This window comes from Barbatula barbatula, assembly GCF_947034865.1.
Source record: "Barbatula barbatula genome assembly, chromosome: 16".
NCBI lineage: Eukaryota > Metazoa > Chordata > Actinopteri > Cypriniformes > Nemacheilidae > Barbatula > Barbatula barbatula.
This window is the reverse complement of record NC_136779.1, coordinates 22,770,323-22,791,588: the sequence shown is the minus strand read 5'-3', so window position 1 is coordinate 22,791,588 and position 21,266 is coordinate 22,770,323. Positions and strand designations below refer to the sequence as shown.

The 21,266-nt window shown below is 42.4% G+C and overlaps 4 protein-coding genes across 8 annotated transcripts; 2 read left to right on the top strand and 2 right to left on the bottom strand.

The window, feature by feature from the left end:
* Nucleotides 1-1,047: 1,047 nt before the first annotated feature.
* Nucleotides 1,048-5,100, bottom strand: LOC306905901 (uncharacterized protein). Of its 3 annotated transcripts, none has more exons than XM_079476882.1 (4): nucleotides 4,834-5,100; nucleotides 4,362-4,562; nucleotides 1,776-3,644; nucleotides 1,048-1,484 (listed from the first exon to the last, which is right to left on the bottom strand). In XM_079476882.1, exons 2-4 carry the CDS (start codon nucleotides 4,558-4,560, stop codon nucleotides 1,402-1,404), a joined length of 2,151 nt encoding a protein of 716 aa, XP_079333008.1. In that variant the 5' UTR covers nucleotides 4,561-4,562; nucleotides 4,834-5,100; the 3' UTR covers nucleotides 1,048-1,401. The 3 variants fall into 3 exon arrangements, with proteins under 3 accessions (XP_079333008.1, XP_079333007.1, XP_079333006.1); XM_079476881.1 differs by having other exon boundaries at nucleotides 1,118-1,484; nucleotides 4,362-4,590; nucleotides 4,834-4,899; XM_079476880.1 differs by having other exon boundaries at nucleotides 1,118-1,484; nucleotides 4,362-4,538; nucleotides 4,619-4,878.
* Nucleotides 5,047-10,581, top strand: kbtbd2 (kelch repeat and BTB (POZ) domain containing 2). Of its 2 annotated transcripts, none has more exons than XM_079476883.1 (4): nucleotides 5,047-5,812; nucleotides 6,955-7,305; nucleotides 7,901-8,066; nucleotides 8,505-10,581. In XM_079476883.1, exons 2-4 carry the CDS (start codon nucleotides 7,133-7,135, stop codon nucleotides 10,059-10,061), a joined length of 1,896 nt encoding a protein of 631 aa, XP_079333009.1. In that variant the 5' UTR covers nucleotides 5,047-5,812; nucleotides 6,955-7,132; the 3' UTR covers nucleotides 10,062-10,581. The 2 variants fall into 2 exon arrangements, with proteins under 2 accessions (XP_079333009.1, XP_079333010.1); XM_079476884.1 differs by having other exon boundaries at nucleotides 5,353-5,812; nucleotides 6,701-7,305.
* Nucleotides 10,582-14,399: 3,818 nt separating this feature from the next.
* lsm5 (LSM5 homolog, U6 small nuclear RNA and mRNA degradation associated) lies at nucleotides 14,400-16,857 on the top strand. Its single transcript, XM_079475915.1, has 5 exons — nucleotides 14,400-14,504; nucleotides 15,235-15,330; nucleotides 15,479-15,506; nucleotides 15,782-15,854; nucleotides 16,565-16,857. The coding sequence occupies exons 1-5, from the start codon at nucleotides 14,459-14,461 to the stop codon at nucleotides 16,595-16,597; spliced, it is 276 nt and encodes a 91-aa protein (XP_079332041.1). The 5' UTR covers nucleotides 14,400-14,458; the 3' UTR covers nucleotides 16,598-16,857.
* psme2 (proteasome activator subunit 2) lies at nucleotides 16,771-19,959 on the bottom strand. 2 transcript variants are annotated; one of them, XM_079475912.1, is made up of 11 exons: nucleotides 19,814-19,959; nucleotides 19,485-19,517; nucleotides 19,347-19,409; nucleotides 19,158-19,244; nucleotides 19,039-19,084; nucleotides 18,781-18,878; nucleotides 18,610-18,678; nucleotides 18,456-18,523; nucleotides 18,326-18,380; nucleotides 17,563-17,649; nucleotides 16,771-16,969 (listed from the first exon to the last, which is right to left on the bottom strand). In XM_079475912.1, the coding sequence occupies exons 1-11, from the start codon at nucleotides 19,859-19,861 to the stop codon at nucleotides 16,889-16,891; spliced, it is 735 nt and encodes a 244-aa protein (XP_079332038.1). In that variant the 5' UTR covers nucleotides 19,862-19,959; the 3' UTR covers nucleotides 16,771-16,888. The 2 variants fall into 2 exon arrangements, with proteins under 2 accessions (XP_079332038.1, XP_079332039.1); XM_079475913.1 differs by having other exon boundaries at nucleotides 19,039-19,081; nucleotides 19,814-19,949.
* Nucleotides 19,960-21,266: the final 1,307 nt, after the last annotated feature.

Genomic DNA, 21,266 nt, shown 5'->3' with positions numbered 1-21,266 from the left:
AGAGAAGAGGAACCTGTCTTTTTGCTGTCGTAAGCCATCTGCACTGAACATAACTGCTGGGCTCTTTTTCAGTTGAAGTGACAAGATCATAATTCTTCCAGAGTGCATCTTTCCTGGCCTGCATCATTAGGAATTGTAATAAGTTTTCCCTCACTCATTTTTTCTTTGATCGCACTCATGGGACCATCACCTGCTGTGATGTGACAACGAGGAAAAGACTGGGAGCAACGAGTGAGCACATGCGCAGAACAGTTTTATGTGTGTGTTAAACTTTCCTCATGTTTTTTGTGGTCACAACGCAGCCAACACGCAAGCACACGCCACGGCACTCAAACTCTATATATTTTTTAAGTTACAAACCAGACCCAAACCGAGGCTATTCATTAAACATTGACTCGAAACATCGGGTCGGGTAGCAGACCTCTGGCTCACATACACTTTTAGTTGACTGAACAGAATTCAGAACATCATTCTTCCAGCATGGATAAGTGAAGTGAACCGTACCAGAAGGTGGTGCTCATGTACAGTATAGTGTCTCCATCCCTAAACCGGGCCATTAGGACCCTCACATACCACAGGAAGAGCGCCCCTGTTGGTCTTATGAACATCTCTTCCAGCAGGAGGTCTCCCATCCAGGTACTGACCAGGCTCAGCGGGCAACCAGTCCTGGGCTACAGGGTGATATGCCTGCTGGCCATGAACATGAAAAAATCTGGGCCTGTATTCACAAAACATCTTGAGGCTAAAAGTAGCTCCTAACCTGCTGATTTAGGAGAAACTTAGGAGTGTCTGCAATAATGATATATTACAAGTTTTTATTTCAAGATGTCAGAGACCCACCCCTCTATCAGCCAATCACTGTGGTCATACTCAGTAAGCTTTATGACATCATCCATAGGAACAAGGTCAACCCTGCCCCTTCTCTTAAGAGTTCTTTCTGTTCCTTAGTCAAAGTTGCTCTCAGCAGCGTTGTGAAGAGGCTTTAAGTGGAAACTCTTAACTAGACTGTTTTTTATGAGAGCTCTTAGTGTTAAGATCAAAGGTTTTGTGAATTCAGGCCCTGACCATCCTAATCTGTCTCTGATGTGTTCAGTGACGTTTCTGACTGGTGTTGATCAAGATAAATTGTGAGCGTTTTAAAGCAGAACTCCCTCATGAATATAGCAGCACATTGATAACATTACATGAGTTTCTCTCAATGACAGTGATGATGTTCTTATATTCATAAGAGGATTTCAACATACAACTTGCACATCAATCTTAACACATAACATTTAAAAGACATGAATGTACGAGTGTTGCTGACAATGCTGAAGGAACAGACACTGGAGAGTATCAGTCCAAATACTTTATTAAATCACAGAATAAAAGAATTCAAACATTTACATGATGTTTGTGATATTAATGTGCTTTCACTCGATTCATCAGGTGTACACACTGACCCCTCGTGTTAATCACCATTTTCTTCTCTCCTCGTGTTGTACCTGAGGAATAAACCAAAAAGATATAAAGTTTGGCAAATCATACATTCACTCAAAAATAATTGATTTAGCAAGATTTTGTTTGAAAGTTTTTACTGGAGCATTTGAAGGATATTCTTCAAAATTACATTTCTAAACAATTTTACATTAAAAGTTGAATGAGGTTGTGTGAGTTCAGTCATGTGTTTATCTAAATATCATTCACCTCATGACAAGCATCAGATAAATGTACATTTACTTCCTTCAAAGTTCATTATGATTTAGTGCTGGACACAAACTGTGTGTTAGTTTTACCTCTCCATCTCAATGACACACAATCTTCATCAGAATCATCATAAGATCTGCAGTCTTCACACAGGTCAGATCGTTCTCTTGGTTTCTTCAAACGACTTCCTAAAATCATCTTGTGTGTCTCATGATCGGTCTTGACTCCAGCGCTCTCATGTCTTCTGCAGGAATGAGAATCTGAAAGTTTTCGATCAGTTTGACACAAGCAGTGCGGCATTTTTATTGAGTAGTGAGAAGCGCATCCACAGCTCACGGCAGCGGTGCCCGAACAGTTATTCCTGCCTGATGATCTTTGTTTCCTCGTCATTTTCTCATGCAGAGATAATTCAGGACTAGCGGTCGGCTTCCCTTCAGGTGCAGGGTTTTCAACAGGAGATTTTCCCAAACCACTGAGCTTTTGCTGTAAAGCTGGCAATTTACTGTAGTAATAAACATTCCCCAAGTCAGCCAGCCAGCTTGTTGAAGGGCGGTATGGAGAGCCACACTTACGCAACTCTTGACGTTTAGTCGACTCAATAGTATGTTGATTCTTCTCTATAGGAACAGCGGGACTCTCTGGAGTCTTTTGAGTTTTGAGACTGGACGGCGCGTACGGTATCAGAGACTCCACTGACCAGACTGAAGCCTCCAGTTGACTGTAGTTTGTTGAAGGGTGATGTGGAGAGCCGTGATGTTTAGTTGACCCAGTATGTCGATTCTTCACTAGAGGAACAGCATCACTCTCTGGACACTTCTGAGGGGTCACATGACCATTACCAATCATCCAGTCGCCATACGGCACATACGGCACCAGAGATTCCACTGACCACATGGAAGCCTCGAGCTGGCAGCACGTATGCGTGTCAAAGGTCATTGAAGGGCCGTAGGGCGAGCGGCACTTATGGAACTCTCGATGGTTATGTTGGGTTGACTCAATGGTATGTTGATTCCTCCCAGGAACAGCGTGACTCTCTGGAGTTATGGGAGATCCGAGAATGGACGGCACGTACGGCACCAGAGACTCCACTGACCAGACTGAAGCCTCCAGCTGACTGTATGTCAGAGTGTCAAAGGGCAGCCGCAGAATCTTAAAGTCCTGTTTGGTCTTCTTTAGGTCACAGGTTCTCAGCATCTCACAGCGTTTATCTGCCTCAAAGCTCTTGCTAACATTTGACGCGTTTAGTTTAGGACACGCTGCACATGACAGAGACATGCCAACCTTACAAACAGGGAGGCAACGCTTCCTGGAGTATCTCAAATGTCCAGCGTCATCATCTTGTTTATCTTTTCTAATAGCCAAGGAGCGGTAAGAGCACAAAACAACATCCTCGGAGTGTACGGACCCCACGCTGCATTGCATTAGATCACCGGTGTCATTGCAGGTGAGCTCCGTGTCTTCACTGGTTCGGATCATCTTTAATCTGGAAGGCGTTTTGCTGCATTTGATTTGCACCCGTTCTGCCTGGAGGAGGATGTCACATTTGTGACGTGCTGACGCAGCAGTCGTGTTGATGGTATTGCTGGCAACAACTCGGTTGTGAATGAACACAGGCGTATCTTCCAGACAAGCTCCAGATCTGTTTTCAGCGAAGCTGACAGACGCAGACACTGGACTGTCACAACCCGTTCCTCTACCCGACTCGGAACCCACCTGAGAGTCTTGTGTGGAGCTGCGACACGGAGGATCGGTTTGAACTTCTGAGCTGACCATCACACGATTGTGGGGTACGTCATTTTGAGAGTGGAAGCGGTTGGCCTGGTGGGACATATTTGGGGGCACGTGCGGGTTCATCATACGTCTGTGATCCAACATGTGCAGCTGAGCATGAGGAAGCATGTATCCAGAGACATCCAGACACGGAGGTAAGACTAATGATGGCATCACCATCCCATAACCTAAAAAAAAAAAACATTTATATCCATTTGTTTCCAACTGTGCAATCCCCTGGGATCGAACCCATGACCTTGGCGTTGCAAGCGCCTGCTCCAACCACTGAGCTACAGGAAAGCAGATAACAACTTAATGCTCTCGAGCAATGAAACATTTCCACTTATTCTGAAGAGATCTATGTAAAGGCTTTTCTCTCTGGTTATAAAACAAGGCTCATCATCTCTTAACAACGTAAATGGTGTCAAACTGCAAATGTTTTAGCTAAATGAACAGGAGACTCCAGATGTACTTCTCTTGTGCAGCTTTAAAACAGCTAAATTTTAGTGAACTATTCCTTTAACAGACGGGCAAGCAGTTATTAACACATACCACATTTATATGCATCCAGAACATTATTTTGCTCAATGTTATTGACCTCATAAATATGTGCAAATAACAACCCATTCGAGAGATATCCAGAAAAAAAATCTGAATTTAAATGTAAATATTCAGTGAAAACATAACTTTGATATCTTTAATAATACTGATGGAGTAAGATCATGTCAAAGATTAAAATCGTGGTGAAATTAATGAATGAAATCAAACGTGGCTGCTCCCAATCTCAAAGTGTGACACTTTAGCCTGTTTTTTTCAGACAGGGTCACAAATCTTGATGTTACTCATCAAAATGAATGTTCCAAAAATAAGAAAATGGTTAAACCTGAGAGAACATGCATACATACCCAAGCCAGGGAACCCTGTGTAGGGCACATACGGAGCAGACAGAGGCCATTGATACGGCAGGACAGGTTGAGTGTTGGGGATGTAAAAGGGCTGATGAGGATGAAACTGTTGGTTCTGGTGTAAAGACCGAGCGGTGTGTCGCGGGGCCTGTGGATCTGATACACCTCCAGAGAGCTCTTGAGCAGACACAGCAGCCATCACTGACACACACACACAACAACATGAACACTTAAGAGAAATGAAATGAGTTTCTGACCTGCAACAGATTGACCAGAACTAGAAGTACAAGCATGAGTCAATCGCCTGTTATACTGCAGCTCTCGCGATGTAAAAACATTTATACCCGCACGAGCACGCGCATTGCTTTTGTGTACGTGATTATTGAGTTGCATTAAGTTACATCTGCAACTGCTTTCATTGCCGTGACGCAATCACAATTCAAACTAAATCAACAAGATCATGTTTGCTTACCTCCATCAAACCGACTTTAACGCGAAAAGTCTTCGCCGAACTAAACACATTATCGTTTTATCCCTCAGGTTTAAATCAAGAGCCTGTTGTTAATCCAGAGAAAGCCACACCCACATAATCAGACATGCTAATTACCACTCGGCCACACCCACACAATCAGACATGTTAATTAGAACGAGGCTGATTACAGAGCACTAGATTTCTTGTTGTTGCGTTTGCTGATAGATCAGTGAGGAGATCTAGTGCACTTACAGACACTTTAGAGATGTGTTCACTTCACTTCATGCGGCACTGCGCAGAGCGATCTCGCGATATCGTGATGTCATACATCGACCGCTCTGCGCAGTGCCGCATGAACACCCGATGACTCTGTCACCCTCTATAGTATTCAACTTTATTATCACACAACACAATTATTATGATTATCGCACACATTCCACTGTCTTTCCGGTTCAAGGAAACGCCGTCCGTCACCTCATGCAAGGAAAGCCGGAAGTGTCCTGGCCCCGCCCCTTCGGCGTCGCTGTTTGAGTTCTCGCGCTGTTAGTCTGCGGCTAGTAAGCTGAACGAAGCAACTTCTTAAATTAGCCCTCACGATGCGCGGAAGACACCGTCGAGCCACGTCGCGTTGAGTATACAGTGTTCGTGTTTGATTTCTGAAGTGGACGATCGATGTTGTTGAATTTATTTCTATAAAGTTCTGTGTTAAACTCAGTGAAGTTGTACTGTTAGGATGAGCGCAGCCGCGGCTAGCAGCGTTAGCATGTGTCATATCTGCGTATGCTGATGTATTTGAAAGCTGAAGCAGCAGTGATCCAGGGGAACATGCTTTAGAGTTTGATTAACACGCTGAGATCGAGTTCAGGGTGATCGGACACTTTGACTGGAGCATATCGGGTCCGCTCTCTTGCGGTGTTTGTCAATGGGCTTCGGCTTTGTGTTGTGATCGGCAGCCGGAGCTCACTGCGGCTCATCGGAGGTAAGGTGACCTCTGTCTACTCTGCTTGCAGCCCGTTTATTAAAACGAGACAAAACCCTCACTGACATACTGTTGATGTTAAGATCACAGTTACTTATTCTTTAGAGTGAATAACTGCATGTTGAGCTCCGCATGAGATTTCACTGGACACCGCATCTGTCCCGCCAATATAAAAACATCATCATCATCATCATCATCATCATCACAGTGTTTGAGTTCGCATGGGCCCAGTTCACACTCACTGCTGATGTCATCATGGCTGTTTACACCTGCTCCTGTCAGCACTTCATACAGAATATATCATGTGGTGTCCAATAAATCAACATAACGGAACAGCCTGTGTGCTGCAGTGTCATGATGTTCGGTGTGACTTCAGATGTGTTTGACATGATTCTGCTGTACATGTTTGAGACATTCAGACGTCCTCCCTGAGAGAACACAAACATCTCGCAGACGTCTGTGTGATGGCTGCATTTACATCTGCACTACGTTTTTGTATTGTTTGCTCATATGCAATATGCCTCTGAGACGTTTACCAGATGCCTGTAATGTGTCTATTATTTAGAATGTATTTGAAACTTCTGACGCTTATCAGATGTTTTTACGGAGCAGATGTTCTCCAGATCTTTAGCAGACTGTATGTACCTGAGTCATTAAGTCGATTGGTTCAGTGAAATGAATCAGACGTGTGTTCACTGGTTCACACCTGCTTTAGATGAGTCACAGTAGTGAACCAGTTGAAAAACTACTCGTACAACATTCCTGCTTCACGCTTTTAAACAAAGTTTTGTCTTCCTGTGAAAGAAAAACACTCGGCTGTTGAGTCTGAAGCATTCGAGCGGATGAACAATGCTGGTCCATCACTTTAGCTCTTATGTGTGTATGCAGGGAAAGCAAAGGCACCATAACACCATTATATCTTGACTGCTTGTGAGAAAAGCAACACAAACGTTGCACATGACATTGCCGTTTCTACGAAAAGCTGCAGTAAATCATTTCAGACTGCAGAACTGACAGGAAAGTGCTGTGACATCCTGAAGGAAGTGCATATATGTGTCGTTGTGTTAACGTTGTCATGTTGCTGTAGAAGAACGCTGTGTTTAGGAATATAACATGAATAATGTAATCCATGTTCTTGACAGGTACACTGGATTACACGTGCACGGATGAAGACGTCTCTACCTCACCTCTTTTTCATTTAGCAATCCCAGCATTCTTCTGAAGAGCTGCTGATTGACAGTGTCTGTCAGAGAGACGTCACTCGGACACACGGAACCCATCCGCTCTGGTTTGAATCTGGTCTCAAACTCATGGGATACGATGTCGGAGGTTGGAGAGCGTCGGCCAGTCAACACGGACTACGCAGTTTCTGTGCTGGAGCAGCTGAAGTTCTTCTATGAGCAGAAGTTATTGACTGACATCACACTGCTGGTGGATGACACTGAGTTTCCCTGTCATAAGATGGTGCTGGCCACCTGTAGTGCTTACTTCAGGTGATGACACATTCATCTGTTCTGAATTCAAACTGACAGATTTCCTCATATACACGTCAAGCACACGATGACAGAACCTAACCGTGTGATCTGGACCTGATGTGAAGCGAAGGCTCTTTCATCACACTGAACTGAAGGGTTTTTGTGATAAGAACCGGCTGCCTGTACATTATCCCACTTATTACAGTGTTACTTACCTCATGAGTCAGTTGTTGAATAATGATTTGAAATATTTAATCAGCTCATTTGTAACAAATGCTAACCTTAAGGAAAAAAAACATTTACTTTTGGATTTGGATTTAAGTCACAGTTTAAGACTTACACACAACTTGCTTTAATTATTTATAGATGTAATCATATATGATATTTAATTTGTGTGTGGTATTAAAGTGGGTCAGGGTCAATCAGAATCAAGTATTGCAGAGTGCAGTGTAGCAAACAGTGGTAGACATTTGACATTTAAAATAAATATTTTCTTGACCGTAAATGAAGGTGAGGTCATGAATTTCCATTTAACTTTGTTCAAATAAAGTTCAAGTTAATGAATAAACATTTTGATGGTGCAGTTTTGTAACAATGTTTTGTGTTCTTGTAGGGCCATGTTCATGAGCGGACTCAGTGAGAGCAAACAAACTCATGTTCATCTTAGAAATGTGGATCCTTCTACTCTCCAGACCATCATAACTTACGCTTACACCGGTAACCTGCTCATCAACGACAGCACTGTTGAACCTCTCTATGAGACGGCGTGTTTCCTTCAGGTTAGACACACATTTATTTCCACATCTTCACCTCTTGTAGGGTTCCAAGTTTAAAATAAACCAATGTCGCTTTTTAAACAATTTAATCACGGTAACAATGACACAGCATCCTGGATATTGAAAACCTCCTTCTATCGTGGAGCTGGCTGAAAACAATGAAATGTGAGGAATCTGATGCTGTATTTCTGCTATTATATCTTCACTTATTGATGTGAAACTCTGATTGTGTCATCGTAAGTGCAGCATGGATGCACATGTACTGATCAGAAGTTGTTTTAAAAGGCTTCCCCAGGTAGAGCCACATCACATTTGTATTTGAATTGTTGTTCAAATTTTTTCTAAATCATCTGCAGCAATTGTTTGTTTTTGGAGACAGTGAGAGCTTGTAGAGAATGCCAGCTGTTCGTGCCCGCGCTAAGTGATTTCTCGTCTTCTCAGGTGGAGGATGTTTTGCTGCAGTGTCGAGATTACCTGGTGAAGAAGATCACTGCCGAAAACTGCGTGCGGATGCTGAGCATCGGCGACCTGTTCAGCTGCACCGAGCTGAAGCAGAGCGCCAAACGCATGGTGGAGCACAAATTCCCGGTAGTGTACAGGCAGGACGCCTTCCTGCAGCTGTCGCATGAACTTCTGCTGGACCTGCTGAGCAGCGACAACCTCAATGTGGAGAAGGAGGAGACGGTCCGTGAGGCCGCCATGCTGTGGCTGGAATACAACATGGAAGCTCGCTCACAGTACCTGTCGTCGGTGCTCAGCCAGATCCGCATCGACGCCCTCTCCGAGGTGACCCAGCGCGCCTGGTTTCAAGGGCTGCCGTCCAACGACAAGTCTGTGGTGGTGCAAGGCCTATACAAGTCCATGCCAAAGTTCTTCAAGCCCAGACTGGGTATGACCAAGGAAGAAATGCTGATATTCGTGGAAGCCGAGCCGCCGGCTGAAAGTCACCCGGTTGTAATGGGCCCGCGCCACACGGTGGTCTGCTACAGTCCGCAAGCGGAGAAAGTGTACAAACTGAGCAGCCCGCCCGGAGACTTGCAGAAGTTCGGTGCGCTGGTCACCCCGGACAACGACGTTTTTATCGCCGGTGGTCAGATCCCTCTGAAGAGCACTCTGGCCAGCCACGGCAGCAAAAGCGGCAAGCTGCAGGCGGCCTACTGTTCGGTCGATAGCTTCTACTGGCTGGACGCCCAGCAGAATGCATGGGTGGCCAAAACGCCCATGCTGTGCGCTCGCACCAAGCCGTCGCTCGTCTACTGCCAGGGCTTCATCTATGCCATTGGTGGCGATAACGTGGGTGGCGACTTGAACAAGCGCACGGTGGAACGCTACGACTGCGAACGAGACGAATGGAGCATGACCGCCCCTCTTCCCTGCGCGTGGAGCTGGAGCACAGCGGTGACAGCCCGCGACTGCCTATATGTCATGACCCACGACCTCATGTACTGTTACTTTCCCCGAGCTGACACCTGGGTGGAAATGGCCATGCGGCAAACCAGCCGCTGCTTCGCCTCCGCCGCCGCCTTGGACGGCCTTCTCTTCTACATCGGTGGCCTGCATGTGGTGGGCAACTCAGGCCTGCGCCTGCCCACCAGCACCATCGACGGCTCCTCCGTGACAGTGGAGATCTATGATGTCAACAAAAACGAGTGGCGCCTCGCCGCCAACATCCCGGCCAAGAGATACTCGGATCCGTGTGTGCGCGCTGTGATCCTGCTCGACGCGTTGTGCATATTCATGCGCGAGACTCACTTGAACGAGCGAGCCAAGTATGCGCTCTATCAGTACGACCTGGAGCTGGACCGCTGGTGTTTGCGCCAGCCCGTGTCCGAGCGTGTGCTCTGGGACCTGGGTAAAGACTTCCGCTGTGCCGTCGGTAAACTCTATCCGTCCTGCCTCGAGGAGTCGCCGTGGAAGCCTCCGACCTACCTCTTCTCTTCCGATGGAGCCGAGGAGTTCGAGGTGGAGGAGGACATGGTGTCGCTGCCTCACGTGTAGCTGAAAGGCAGAAGTAAATCTGTAATTTATTCACCGCTCTAAAATAATGAGCTTGAATTTTATTGGACCTGTTCTGGACAATCTGGCCGTAGAAATAAGAAATCGGGAGAACGCTCAATTTCACTCGCTCGTGTCTGAGCTCAGAGTAACTGATTATGTCTTTTTATTTCTATTTTTACTGTAAGTTGAATGATGTAAACCAATGACAATGTGACCGTACAATTAAACCTTCTTTGGTGTAAAATGGCAACTGTACACTCGCATGATATGCTTCTCTGTTCCAGAATGATTTGATCAGTTCATGGTCTCATTACGTTTAACGGTTCCATGGTCTGCTGGTTCGGTAACTTCCCTGACTCTTGATTTTCTACGTAACTCTGTATTATTGTAGTTACTTCATATGGCGTCTTTGTTCTCACAACCACAAACCCTCTATTAATTCGTTCAGGGTGCCTTAAATCTGCTTTCTAACTCATAAATAAAAAAGTCCTGAGTGATGCTTCTGTACTAGGAGCTATTCTTCATTAAGTGGTCCAGCTCTAATGGTTTGTTTGTACTCAATAATGTGAACTTTGATCCCTTCACTCTCATCATTCGACAGAGAGCCATGAGATGTTTGGTTTCATAATAATTTGTGGTCATGGTGACACCCATCTATAAGATGTCTGCTAAAGATCTGCTGTGTGAAAACATCAGACAAAGGTCTTCGAAAGAACAGTTTTACATGCATCCTAAATTATAAACTAGGGATGTTCATTCCTGATAATTTTCTTGACTGACAACCGACGCTCCTTAACCTAATCCTAACCCTAATTTTTATATAAATCTGACGTTGAAAATAAATACAGTTGTCGCTTGTATGTGACCCAGTAAAAACAAATTTTTATGGGCTTATTATGTTAGTGCAAACAGTAGTGTACAAGACGGATCAACAACGATCACAAGAAAACCTTGATAACAATATAATATTATTATTATTCACAATATAAATGAAGAATGTAATTTCAAAATTTAACTCTAACTCATAAATAAACTCACATAAATGAAATAGTTAACAAAGAAAGATGACAACGGAAACAACGTGAATTCTTTCTCAAAGAAAATTAGTTTGTTAAAATAAAAGAGATGGCCTACCTCAGTCAAAAAACGTTTTGTTTATATTTATAAAAAAGGAGCATATCCACATGCTGCGGGGATAATCTGGACCGCGCTTGGGCAGCCGCATCATCCCACACCGCTTGTTCATCTTCTGTAGTGGCCATTGCCAAAGATGCACATTTCTGTCGAAATGCTCCCACACATTAATTTCGCGTTCTCAGCGAAATGTCTGTTGGCACGTGTGGCTTCACGCGCCGACGTGTTTCACGTGTTGACGTAAATTCACAAGTATTAGCACATCTTTCGTTGTCATCCAAAAAACATGAAAATCTATTATTTATTATCTGCATTGTCATACCAAAAATATATTTTTTTCTCTATTAAAAGAAGTTAAATCGTTTAACTGATAGTAGAGGTGGGCGGAATGGTCAAAAATCTATTTCACGGAATGAGTAAATTATTTGACGGTAACGACATATTCATGAAATCTCGCATTATAATGCTATATTTTACACCGATTTCTCTTAGATTGATTTAACTAATGTATTATTTATTCATATTTATATCATATGTATACAGTAGGAAGATAGACAGCATGTATAATAATGAAGTTTTAATATGCACAAACAGTGAGACCTACAGTATTGACTCGTGTTATAAACCGGTGTTCATGGGGTCTGTACTGTAGGTGTTTATTGTTTTCACTCTCTATTAGTTGAGCAATATTCGTGTGTTGCTGTCTTTAGGTTTGTTTATTCTCTATATTTACACCTCACGCGTCTCCCAAAACTGGATGTTAAGCGCGTCACATCAAAGCGCTCACGCGGCGAGCATCATCGCGCATTTCAATGCAACTTTCACCTTAGCTTGCCTGAAGTTTAACTTTATTAAAGCTATTAACAGTGAGAGAAGAATCGCCGTACTGGAGCGGATCACTAAACTACAGACTGAAAGAAGGTCAAAAGAATGTTTGATAGGTTCATTTGTTACGGGTGGATTCATTAATTAGTTTTTTCAGAATAGAGCCCAATTTGCAGAGCGCCGAGTTAAACACGCCCACTTATTTACATTCCGCGGAATACACGGAATAGAAAAATCTCGTAACATTCTGCCCAACCCTAACTGATAATATTAATCGGTCATAGGGTTTTACTATCGGTTAACGGTTAAACGATTAATATGAACATCCCTATTATAAACATCTTACAGACATCTTCTAGAAATCTATATGACAGAAGACATGAGCAACAATACAAAAATTGTCTTGCTGATGTAAACGCAGACACAAGTAAATGTCTTGCAGATGTACGTGTGCTATCGGGATTGTGTTTATTATTATAATTTTAGTAGTTTGGAAAGTTTTTTTTTTATAGGGGTCCGGAAGCTGCATGCTTAATTTTGTCCAGTTCTGTTCATGGCAGGGACACCACAACTAAAACTGCCATTTGTTTGAGCAATTAGACCGTTAAACTAGTCAACAAATGTTAAAGGAATATTTCACCCAAAACAAAAATTTCTGTCATCATTTACTCTCCTTCGAGTTGTTCCAAATCTGTAAACATTTCTTTGTTCTGATGAACACGGAGAAAGATATTTGGAAGAATGCTTGTAACCAAACAGTTCTTGGACCCCAATGATAATCATAGTAAATCAAATTACTTAATTTTTGTTCTGTTGAACACAAATGAAGATACTTTTAAGAACGAAGGACAGCAACCAGTTCTGGGCCACTTTTGACTACCATTGTCATTCTTCCTACTATGAGCACTTTTCCACCATCGTACCAAACCGTTCAAAGCACAGACAGAAACTGTTACAGTTCTGGTTCCACACGGCACGATTACAAACTGTTCTCGGCTCTGAATTTTCGGCACAGTTGTCTAACTGCCCTGAATCATGCTATTGAACTTGCACAGAGGCGTTATAGTTACCAAGACAGCGCTTGACACATTTGTGTTAACATTGTAAACATTTCCATTATCAGCCCTGCGGTGGAAAATGAAACCATTTACGTACCGGCTAGCATGGATCGGCACGAAGTGGAACGATTAAGCAACGAGAACGATTTGGTGCGATGCTGGAAAAGCACTCTATGATAGTCAATGGGGTCCAAGAACTGTTTGCTTACAAGCATTCTTCCAAATATCTTTCTCTGTGTTAAATCACAAACAGACATTTCTACAGGTTTGAAAAAAATACCAAGTGGGTAAATCATAACAGAATTATAATTTTTGGGGGGATTATCCGTTTAGAAGAAGAGTCAAAGAATAGATGAGGCGCTATAAGTTGTCAGATGACATTTTGGCCAGTGAATTTGGAACTTTGTGGGATAGAAAAAAAATCGTTCCTCTGAATGGTTTCAATCTAAATAAATTCTGCCACTTTAATTTGTAAACATAATTTTTCTTGGTTTTAAGTAAACAAAAATAAATTATTGATCCGTGAATGTCACCTCCCTGATAGCACACATACTGATGTCTGCATTTAAGTGAAAGTGACCTATTTGTCAGTTAGGGTGAACCATACCTGAAATGTGACCTCTGCATTTAACCCATCCAGAGAGTAATGAACACACGCACACCCGGAGCAGTGGGTAGATATCACTGCAGCGCCCGGGGAGCAAGTAGGGGTCAGGTGCCTTGCTCAAGGGCACCTCAGTCGTTACCAGGGTTAGGGTTAGGGGATCCAACTGACAACTTTCTGGTCAGGAGTCCGACTCTATAACCATTAGGCCACGACTGCCCTTACATAAAGATGTACATCTGCCATATATCTCTAAGATGTCTGCTGTAAGATGTTTATTATTTAGAATAAAATGTAAAGCTGCTCTTTCCAAGATGTTTATGCTAAGCAGATGTTTTCCAGATCTGGACACCTTTAGCAGACATCATACAGACGCACGTGTGCTATCTGGGCACGCGCTCGCTCACAAGACTTCTGTGTTCTTGTTCACCATTATTGTGCACATTAAGCCACCAAGTTCATATGATGAACAACATCATCACCGTTCATGTTTTTAAAAGAGAACAAAGTCGTGCATAATGTGGTTCAGCAGAGCAGCATTATTGTGGCCATGTCTGATTAACAATTTTTTTCATACATTCATTTTCAAGAATTACACTTATAATCAACCACAATAAAATAGAAATATTAAAAAGAACACAATCAGATCAATAAAAACACAGACTTGCCTTGGATATCTGATTAATAATGTACGATCCTGTTTTGAGCGATTGTTCAGGTCTGATAATCTGTGTCACGTGGTCTTCTCGAAGCGATTGTTCAGTTCTGATTTCAAAATGGCGGCGGTCGCGACAACGAACCCTTCTCAGCTCTTACCACTCGGTATGTGCGACTTTCTTTGTAATGAAGTCGTGTCATTATTTAAATATCAGTGTTGGTTATTAAGCCGCCGTCGGCTGTTTAATTTAAATGTGTTTCTATTGCGCTTTCTACAATTTTGTATTGTTGCTAATCAGATTACCAAAAACACACATTAGCATAAGAACAGTATGGAGATAAGGGCTTTTTGCCTTCTAATGATGTGAAAACAGGATAATAATTATGTACATGTTATTAAAGTGTTGTGTTCATAAACTTTTTCCTCGCAAATGCGTTAAACCACGATTCACAGATTCATCCCGCGTTCAGATGTGAATCTCAAAAACATCACGTTAATCCCATAAACAACATAACCGAGTGTCGTCGAGTTTGTCAATGTGAGCATGAAGGAAACAAGAATGACTCAATCGCGAAAAGCAGAAATATTACACGTGCTTTTCCCGCCGGTAACGTTACGTCCACAGTCTTCAATATTTCATATTTCTACTTTACTTTGGGAGAAAGTTATTCATACAATGATGAAACAACACGAGGGAGTTTGGGTAAATATGTCAGTGTTTTATAATCGTGTTTCTGGAGTTCACTCATCTCTGTTTAGAGAAACACTCCAGTACGTGACACTGCACAATAACTGCTGTAATGTTTATACGTCACACGCAAGTCCATTTCCACGTGTGCATCTAATTCCAGTGACTGCAGTGTGATGTTTAATGGATTGTGTGATGTCTTTCAGAGCTGGTCGATAAATGCATCGGTTCGAGGATTCACATCGTCATGAAGAATGATAAGGAGATCGTAGGAACTCTGCTCGGATTTGACGACTTTGTCAGTATCCTTTAGGCATGAAGTCAACACAAACATGCAATGATGTCATTAGATCTGATGAAGACGTCATTCAAGCCAAAGCTTCCTCAATAAGTTAAATGATAACACTTTTGTAGTGACAGAAATGGAAGGTTTCTTAATCGATTTCTCAGATATGGTCCTCGAGGACGTGACGGAGTTGTAGGTATCTTTAATGTTACATTGGTGAAATGTTTTTCTTGATTTGCTTGCACGTACAGCTGCGTGTTTCTCATTTATAGTCACTGCAGTGTGTTCACACCGTCAACATCAGTGCCATGAAGCTAGATGTGTTGCTATTCAGATTTGAGTGAGAGAGAAAAGCGCTCTAGCAGCAGCAGCGCATGTGCCAACACTGTACATGGAAGAGTTTTTCAAATGCTTGCGTAGAGAAGGGTTCTGTTTTAAATCTCACTTTTGCTTTGTGCATTTCACAGTGAAATCACTCCAGAGGGAAGACGGATCACAAAACTGGATCAAATTCTGCTGAATGGCAACAACATCACAATGGTAAAACTATCCGTCATACACTCACGTTATCAATGTTTTGAGAGTAAAACAGCAACTTCAGTCAAACAACAGTTCAGTGCTCATAAACTGACACAGTGAGTAATGTGTCGACATCACAACACCAGTAAACATTTGATGACACTGGAAAACAAAAGGACTTTTATCTGCAAGCTGATGTCATGAACAGTCTCCTGTCAGTGATATCGATGTGTTGTGAAGTGTTGTTGGAGGAATGAAGCGTCAGAACTGCTCATGAAGCCCAGGACACACAGAACTGACGCTCGGCCTTCAGACAGTGTCAGGTGGTGTTGAGCGTGGCTCAGCTTTAGTTTTGTCAGTGTGATTCTGCATGTCGATACATCGGCGGAGCTCGGTGGCGAGAATTTAGGCTGTTGAGCTTAACCAACGAGTGCACAAGGAAGAAAACCAATGACGGTAGAGAGGAGATGCTAAGGACTGACGATGCCAGTGCTAAAAAACAACACGAGTCTGTCCCTAATGAGCGAGGCTGGTGTGACCATCATAAAGCGCCGCTTGCTTTGTATATCTACAGTTTTCTCTGATACGGAGTACAGCCACCTGCGGGTGTGGGACAGATCCGTTCTCTCACGCGTACGCCCTTAGGGCACACACACTAATCGGCTGTATTCAAGTGCAAGGTTTTTCACCCGATGCATTTGTAATAATGATTGGTGTTTTTTTCTTTGTAGTTGATTCCAGGAGGAGAAGGGCCAGAAGTCTAAGCAGCAGATAGTGAAAAACATTTGTTCCTCTGTTTCATGGAAGGTTTCTGTGCTTTTGTTAATTTCCTGGGGTGTTTTTTTTCTAAAGTTGTTTCTTTATTCTTTAAAAGAATAGAAAAGGTTTTTGTAAACATTTGTTCTATTGATAAGACGCAATTTAAAACATACAGTGAACATTTATAATTGAAGTGTTTTATTAACAGATTTGAGCCTGTTCCTGTAAGATTGTGTCAAACATGTATAAAGATTATTGAAAGCTGCATGGTCTTGTTGTGTGTCCCATTGAGCATCTCAATACATGGACGGCTTCTCTTCTCCTTTGGGGTTAACCACCTTCTCCAGGTTCTTACTGATGACATCATACAGTTCAGCCTGAGCACAAACCCAACAGACAAACAAGAGAATCTTTCACTTTCACATGAAATACACAGGATTCAGTCTGAAAGATCAGTTAAACTGATGATTTGCTGGATATGTGACAAGAAAACCTTTAAACTTTTAATGCAGCTTTTGTAAGAAATAATCAAATAAGAAACATTCGGGTCTCATTCATTAAGCATGCATACAGACAAATGAACAAAAACTATGCTGAAAGTATGAAAAAATGTAATAACCTAATTTCAGTCGCCTTATATACACACACATTGTATGCACATCAGTTAGTGGGAAGTTCAAAATGAATAATGTAGACATTTATTAGTGAATGAGGCCGGTTGTGATGACATTACTGTCAGATCAATAAAGTCATATTTTATTTTCAGTCTTTCTGTAAAGTCTCATTTCAAAATGAATCAACAGTAAAATAACGTTAGGATCACAACACAGAGCAAAGACAATGCTCAACATCTTGTTATCTATCACTGGCAATGATGTAGAAGTGATCGTTGATCAAAGTTTGGTAGCTTGATTTCAAATAAACGTTTTTTTGGGAGTTCTGTTTTAACAAATAAGAGTGAATTACTCACATAAAATCCACGTAAATCAAGCACGATCACTCGGATCTCTGAATAAACCGCTTCATCCTTCTCATGCACTAGAGAACGATAATCCATCTGTAGAAGAAAATACTCTTCACTACAATCACTAGAATATAACATGATATAAGCATTGAGACTGACGGTGACTGTAAATAAATATTTTAATCCTAAAGACCTCGCTCGAAACTAACACGAAAGAAAAATTCCTCTCATGTTCAAGTTTTTAATGAGTCACTTTCCCTACGTGAGCGTTTGAGTGATAGTTCTGGCAAAAAATAATGTTCTTTCATCATTAACTCGCCCTCAGATTGTTCTGCTAACACAAAGAAAGATCTCATCCCACATATGACTGATATTCTTCCAAATATATTCCTTTGTGTTCAGAGGACGGGTTTGGAACAATCGGAGTAAATCATTTTGGAGTGAAGTGTCCAGCTTTGTACGCATACAATATTCAGTTAAATGAACATCTCAATGAGAACACACTACTTCCACTACTAAATGGTCTAGAATAGTGCATTAGTACGTGATTTGGGACACACCTTATGTGTTTTATTTTTCATCATCATTCATTTAGTGAAACCGAATGAAGTCTACAGTGTTTCAGCTGATAGTCCACGTTCCAGTTCTGCAGTTCTTGTCTTGTAACTAAATGTCCCAGATTGATGGATGTACGTACTCTTTAAGATTCATTGTATCGCATCACAGTATCATTTAAAGTGATATGATAGATTGGACGGGTGTCTCTCACCACATGAGTTTCCTTAGAAGCTTTGGCCACAGCATCACCCCTCTCAGAGAAATACCTGTCAATCACCAAACACTTATTATGATCATCATCACACCAGCGGATGAATGAAGGAATGAATGAGTTCTTATACTTGTTAATGTTGGTCTGAAAGGATTCCAGCTTTGTCTTCACAGCATTAATTCTCTCAAGGATTTTCTCCTAAAACATTCACCAACCTCATGTTAGACTACACACTAACGCGTTCAAGAAATCAAATTGATAAGTCATTGCAGATCTTCAGACACCTGAATTGCGACTCCAAAGTCATTTCCATCTTCTATTTGGGGAATCAGATGAGAAATCCAGCTAGACACCTGAGAAAAGAATATGAATGGTCAGGCTGCAGCGCGTCTCTTCATTTGACTGCTTATATATTTGAGAAAACAGAACCGGAAGGTCTTGAGAAGTTTACGTACAGTGATGCAGGTCTCCTTCAGAGCAACAATCTCTGGTTTCACAACATCCAGCAGCTTCACAATCCGCTCGTTCCCTTTGATGAAACCACACTTGGGAGCTGATAAAAAACAATCAATCCCGTATATTAGTTATCTCGGCTGCTGGCCTGATCGTTTTAATGGCTTCTAAATGATTTTATAAAATAAGAATGAAGTCGGCCCGCATCATTATGATGGTCTATCTGTAATATTACTGTGTGTGTGTGTGTGTAAACGGACCTTTTTTCTTTTTCTCATCATCTTCATTCTTATCCGTCTCCATCTGCTATATAACATGAACATGAATGAGTTGACATGCAGAACTGAGGCGATGGTGAGCGTGTCAGGTGTGTGCTCACCTCCTCTTCAGGAGCGGGGGGGTCGGGGATGGGAATGTCCAGAGGTGCATGAAGAGACTGCAGGTCAGTGATACTCAAGTCATCTCCCTGAGAACACAAACATCAGCTGAACACGAGGAGAAGGGGAGATGTACTGTATACCCATCCCTTCAATACATCATATAATAATAATCATGAATGTAAATGTGCCTTGAGCAGACTGTCCAGCTGAGAGATCTTCAGAGGAATATAGTTGGAGAAAAGCTCTTCTGCCTTCAAACAAACAAACATTTGCTTTAAACAGCAATTCAAACTTTACGAAATGATTTCAAACAAAAGACTTCATACCTGTTTATATAGTGACTGACGATATGTTTCAATCTGAAAAGCGGAAACAAAACAAACACCGGTGACATGAGTTTACTTTCGCTTTAAACCAGGAAGAGTGACTCGGGCTTTTGTCATCAGACTCCCACGACAAGCATTTCATTCACTTTATAACATTCACATTAAACCTTCAGTCATCGGACTCATTTCAAGTTTGAACATCTTTGTCTGATTTTCAGTGGCTTTAAGACACAGCTCACGCGGGTTGAGTTGGGTTTGATTTGATCGTTTTTTCGATGATGATGATGATAATAATAATAATATGATCGAATATAATAAAGTCCTCTTACCCTGACGGCATTTTCAGTGTTTATCTTCAGTGCGGTGTTCCTCGACATATTGACCTCTAACGACACGACGCGTGTTTGTTCTGCGATGCTTTCAGCGATTCACTTCACACTTTCGATTTCATCTCTACACGCCCACAACGCATGACACGATGATCTGTGTGTTTTTACTAAAGAATAAAAAACCCATTCGGCCATTAATGAAACAGGTGCACAAACCTTTCTCTTCATTTTGTTTTAACATGAGTTGTTTTTGTTTTGAAGTGCACATTATGTTTCTTTAAACAAACGCATCTGTGTATCGCAATGGCAACAGGTCACCAGTCTTCTGCTTATATTGACCTTTACTCGCCATTGATGCTCAAGTCAAGTCAGCTTTATTTATATAACGCTTTACAACTTTCATTTTTACAAAGCAGCTGTACTACAAGAAAACATTGACTGTAAGCAAAACATATCAGGTTATGCAAGTCAACACACAGGTCAATTCCTTTATGCAGTGTTAATGAAATAAAACTATAAAACTCTAGCAGCCCCCCGGCCAGGCAAACAGTATGAAAACAGTGGAACACAAAACTCCATCAGAGGGAAACCAGGCCTAACCAGGGGAGCGACACGCAAAACTCCATCAGAGGGAAACCAGGCCTAACCAGGGGAGCGACACACAAAACTCCATCAGAGGGAAACCAGGCCTAACCAGGGGAGCGACACGCAAATCTCCATCAGAGGGAAACCAGGCCTAACCAGGGGAGCGACACGCAAAACTCCATCAGAGGGAAACCAGGCCTAACCAGGGGAGCGACACACAAAACTCCATCAGAGGGAAACCAGGCCTAACCAGGGGAGCGACACGCAAAACTCCATCAGAGGGAAACCAGGCCTAACCAGGGGAGCGACACGCAAAACTCCATCAGAGGGAAACCAGGCCTAACCAGGGGAGCGAAACACAAAACTCCATCAGAGGGAAACCAGGCCTAACCAGGGGAGCGACACACAAAACTCCATCAGAGGGAAACCAGGCCTAACCAGGGGAGCGACACACAAAACTCCATCAGAGGGAAACCAGGCCTAACCAGGGGAGCGACACACAAAACTCCATCAGAGGGAAACCAGGCCTAACCAGGGGAGCGACACACAAAACTCCATCAGAGGGAAACCAGGCCTAACCAGGGGAGCGACACACAAAACTCCATCAGAGGGAAACCAGGCCTAACCAGGGGAGCGACACACAAAACTCCATCAGAGGGAAACCAGGCCTAACCAGGGGAGCGACACACAAAACTACAACATGCGTCGTGTGATGGGATTTTGATCCACATTTAGATTAACGTCGACTTTTAAACATTGTTTAAAAAAGTTTGCACGAATCTGGAAATAAAACGTCTCTGCAAACAGCCACATGATGTACTTAATATTGTAATATCATCATTTCAATTGGAATAAAATGGCAAACTGA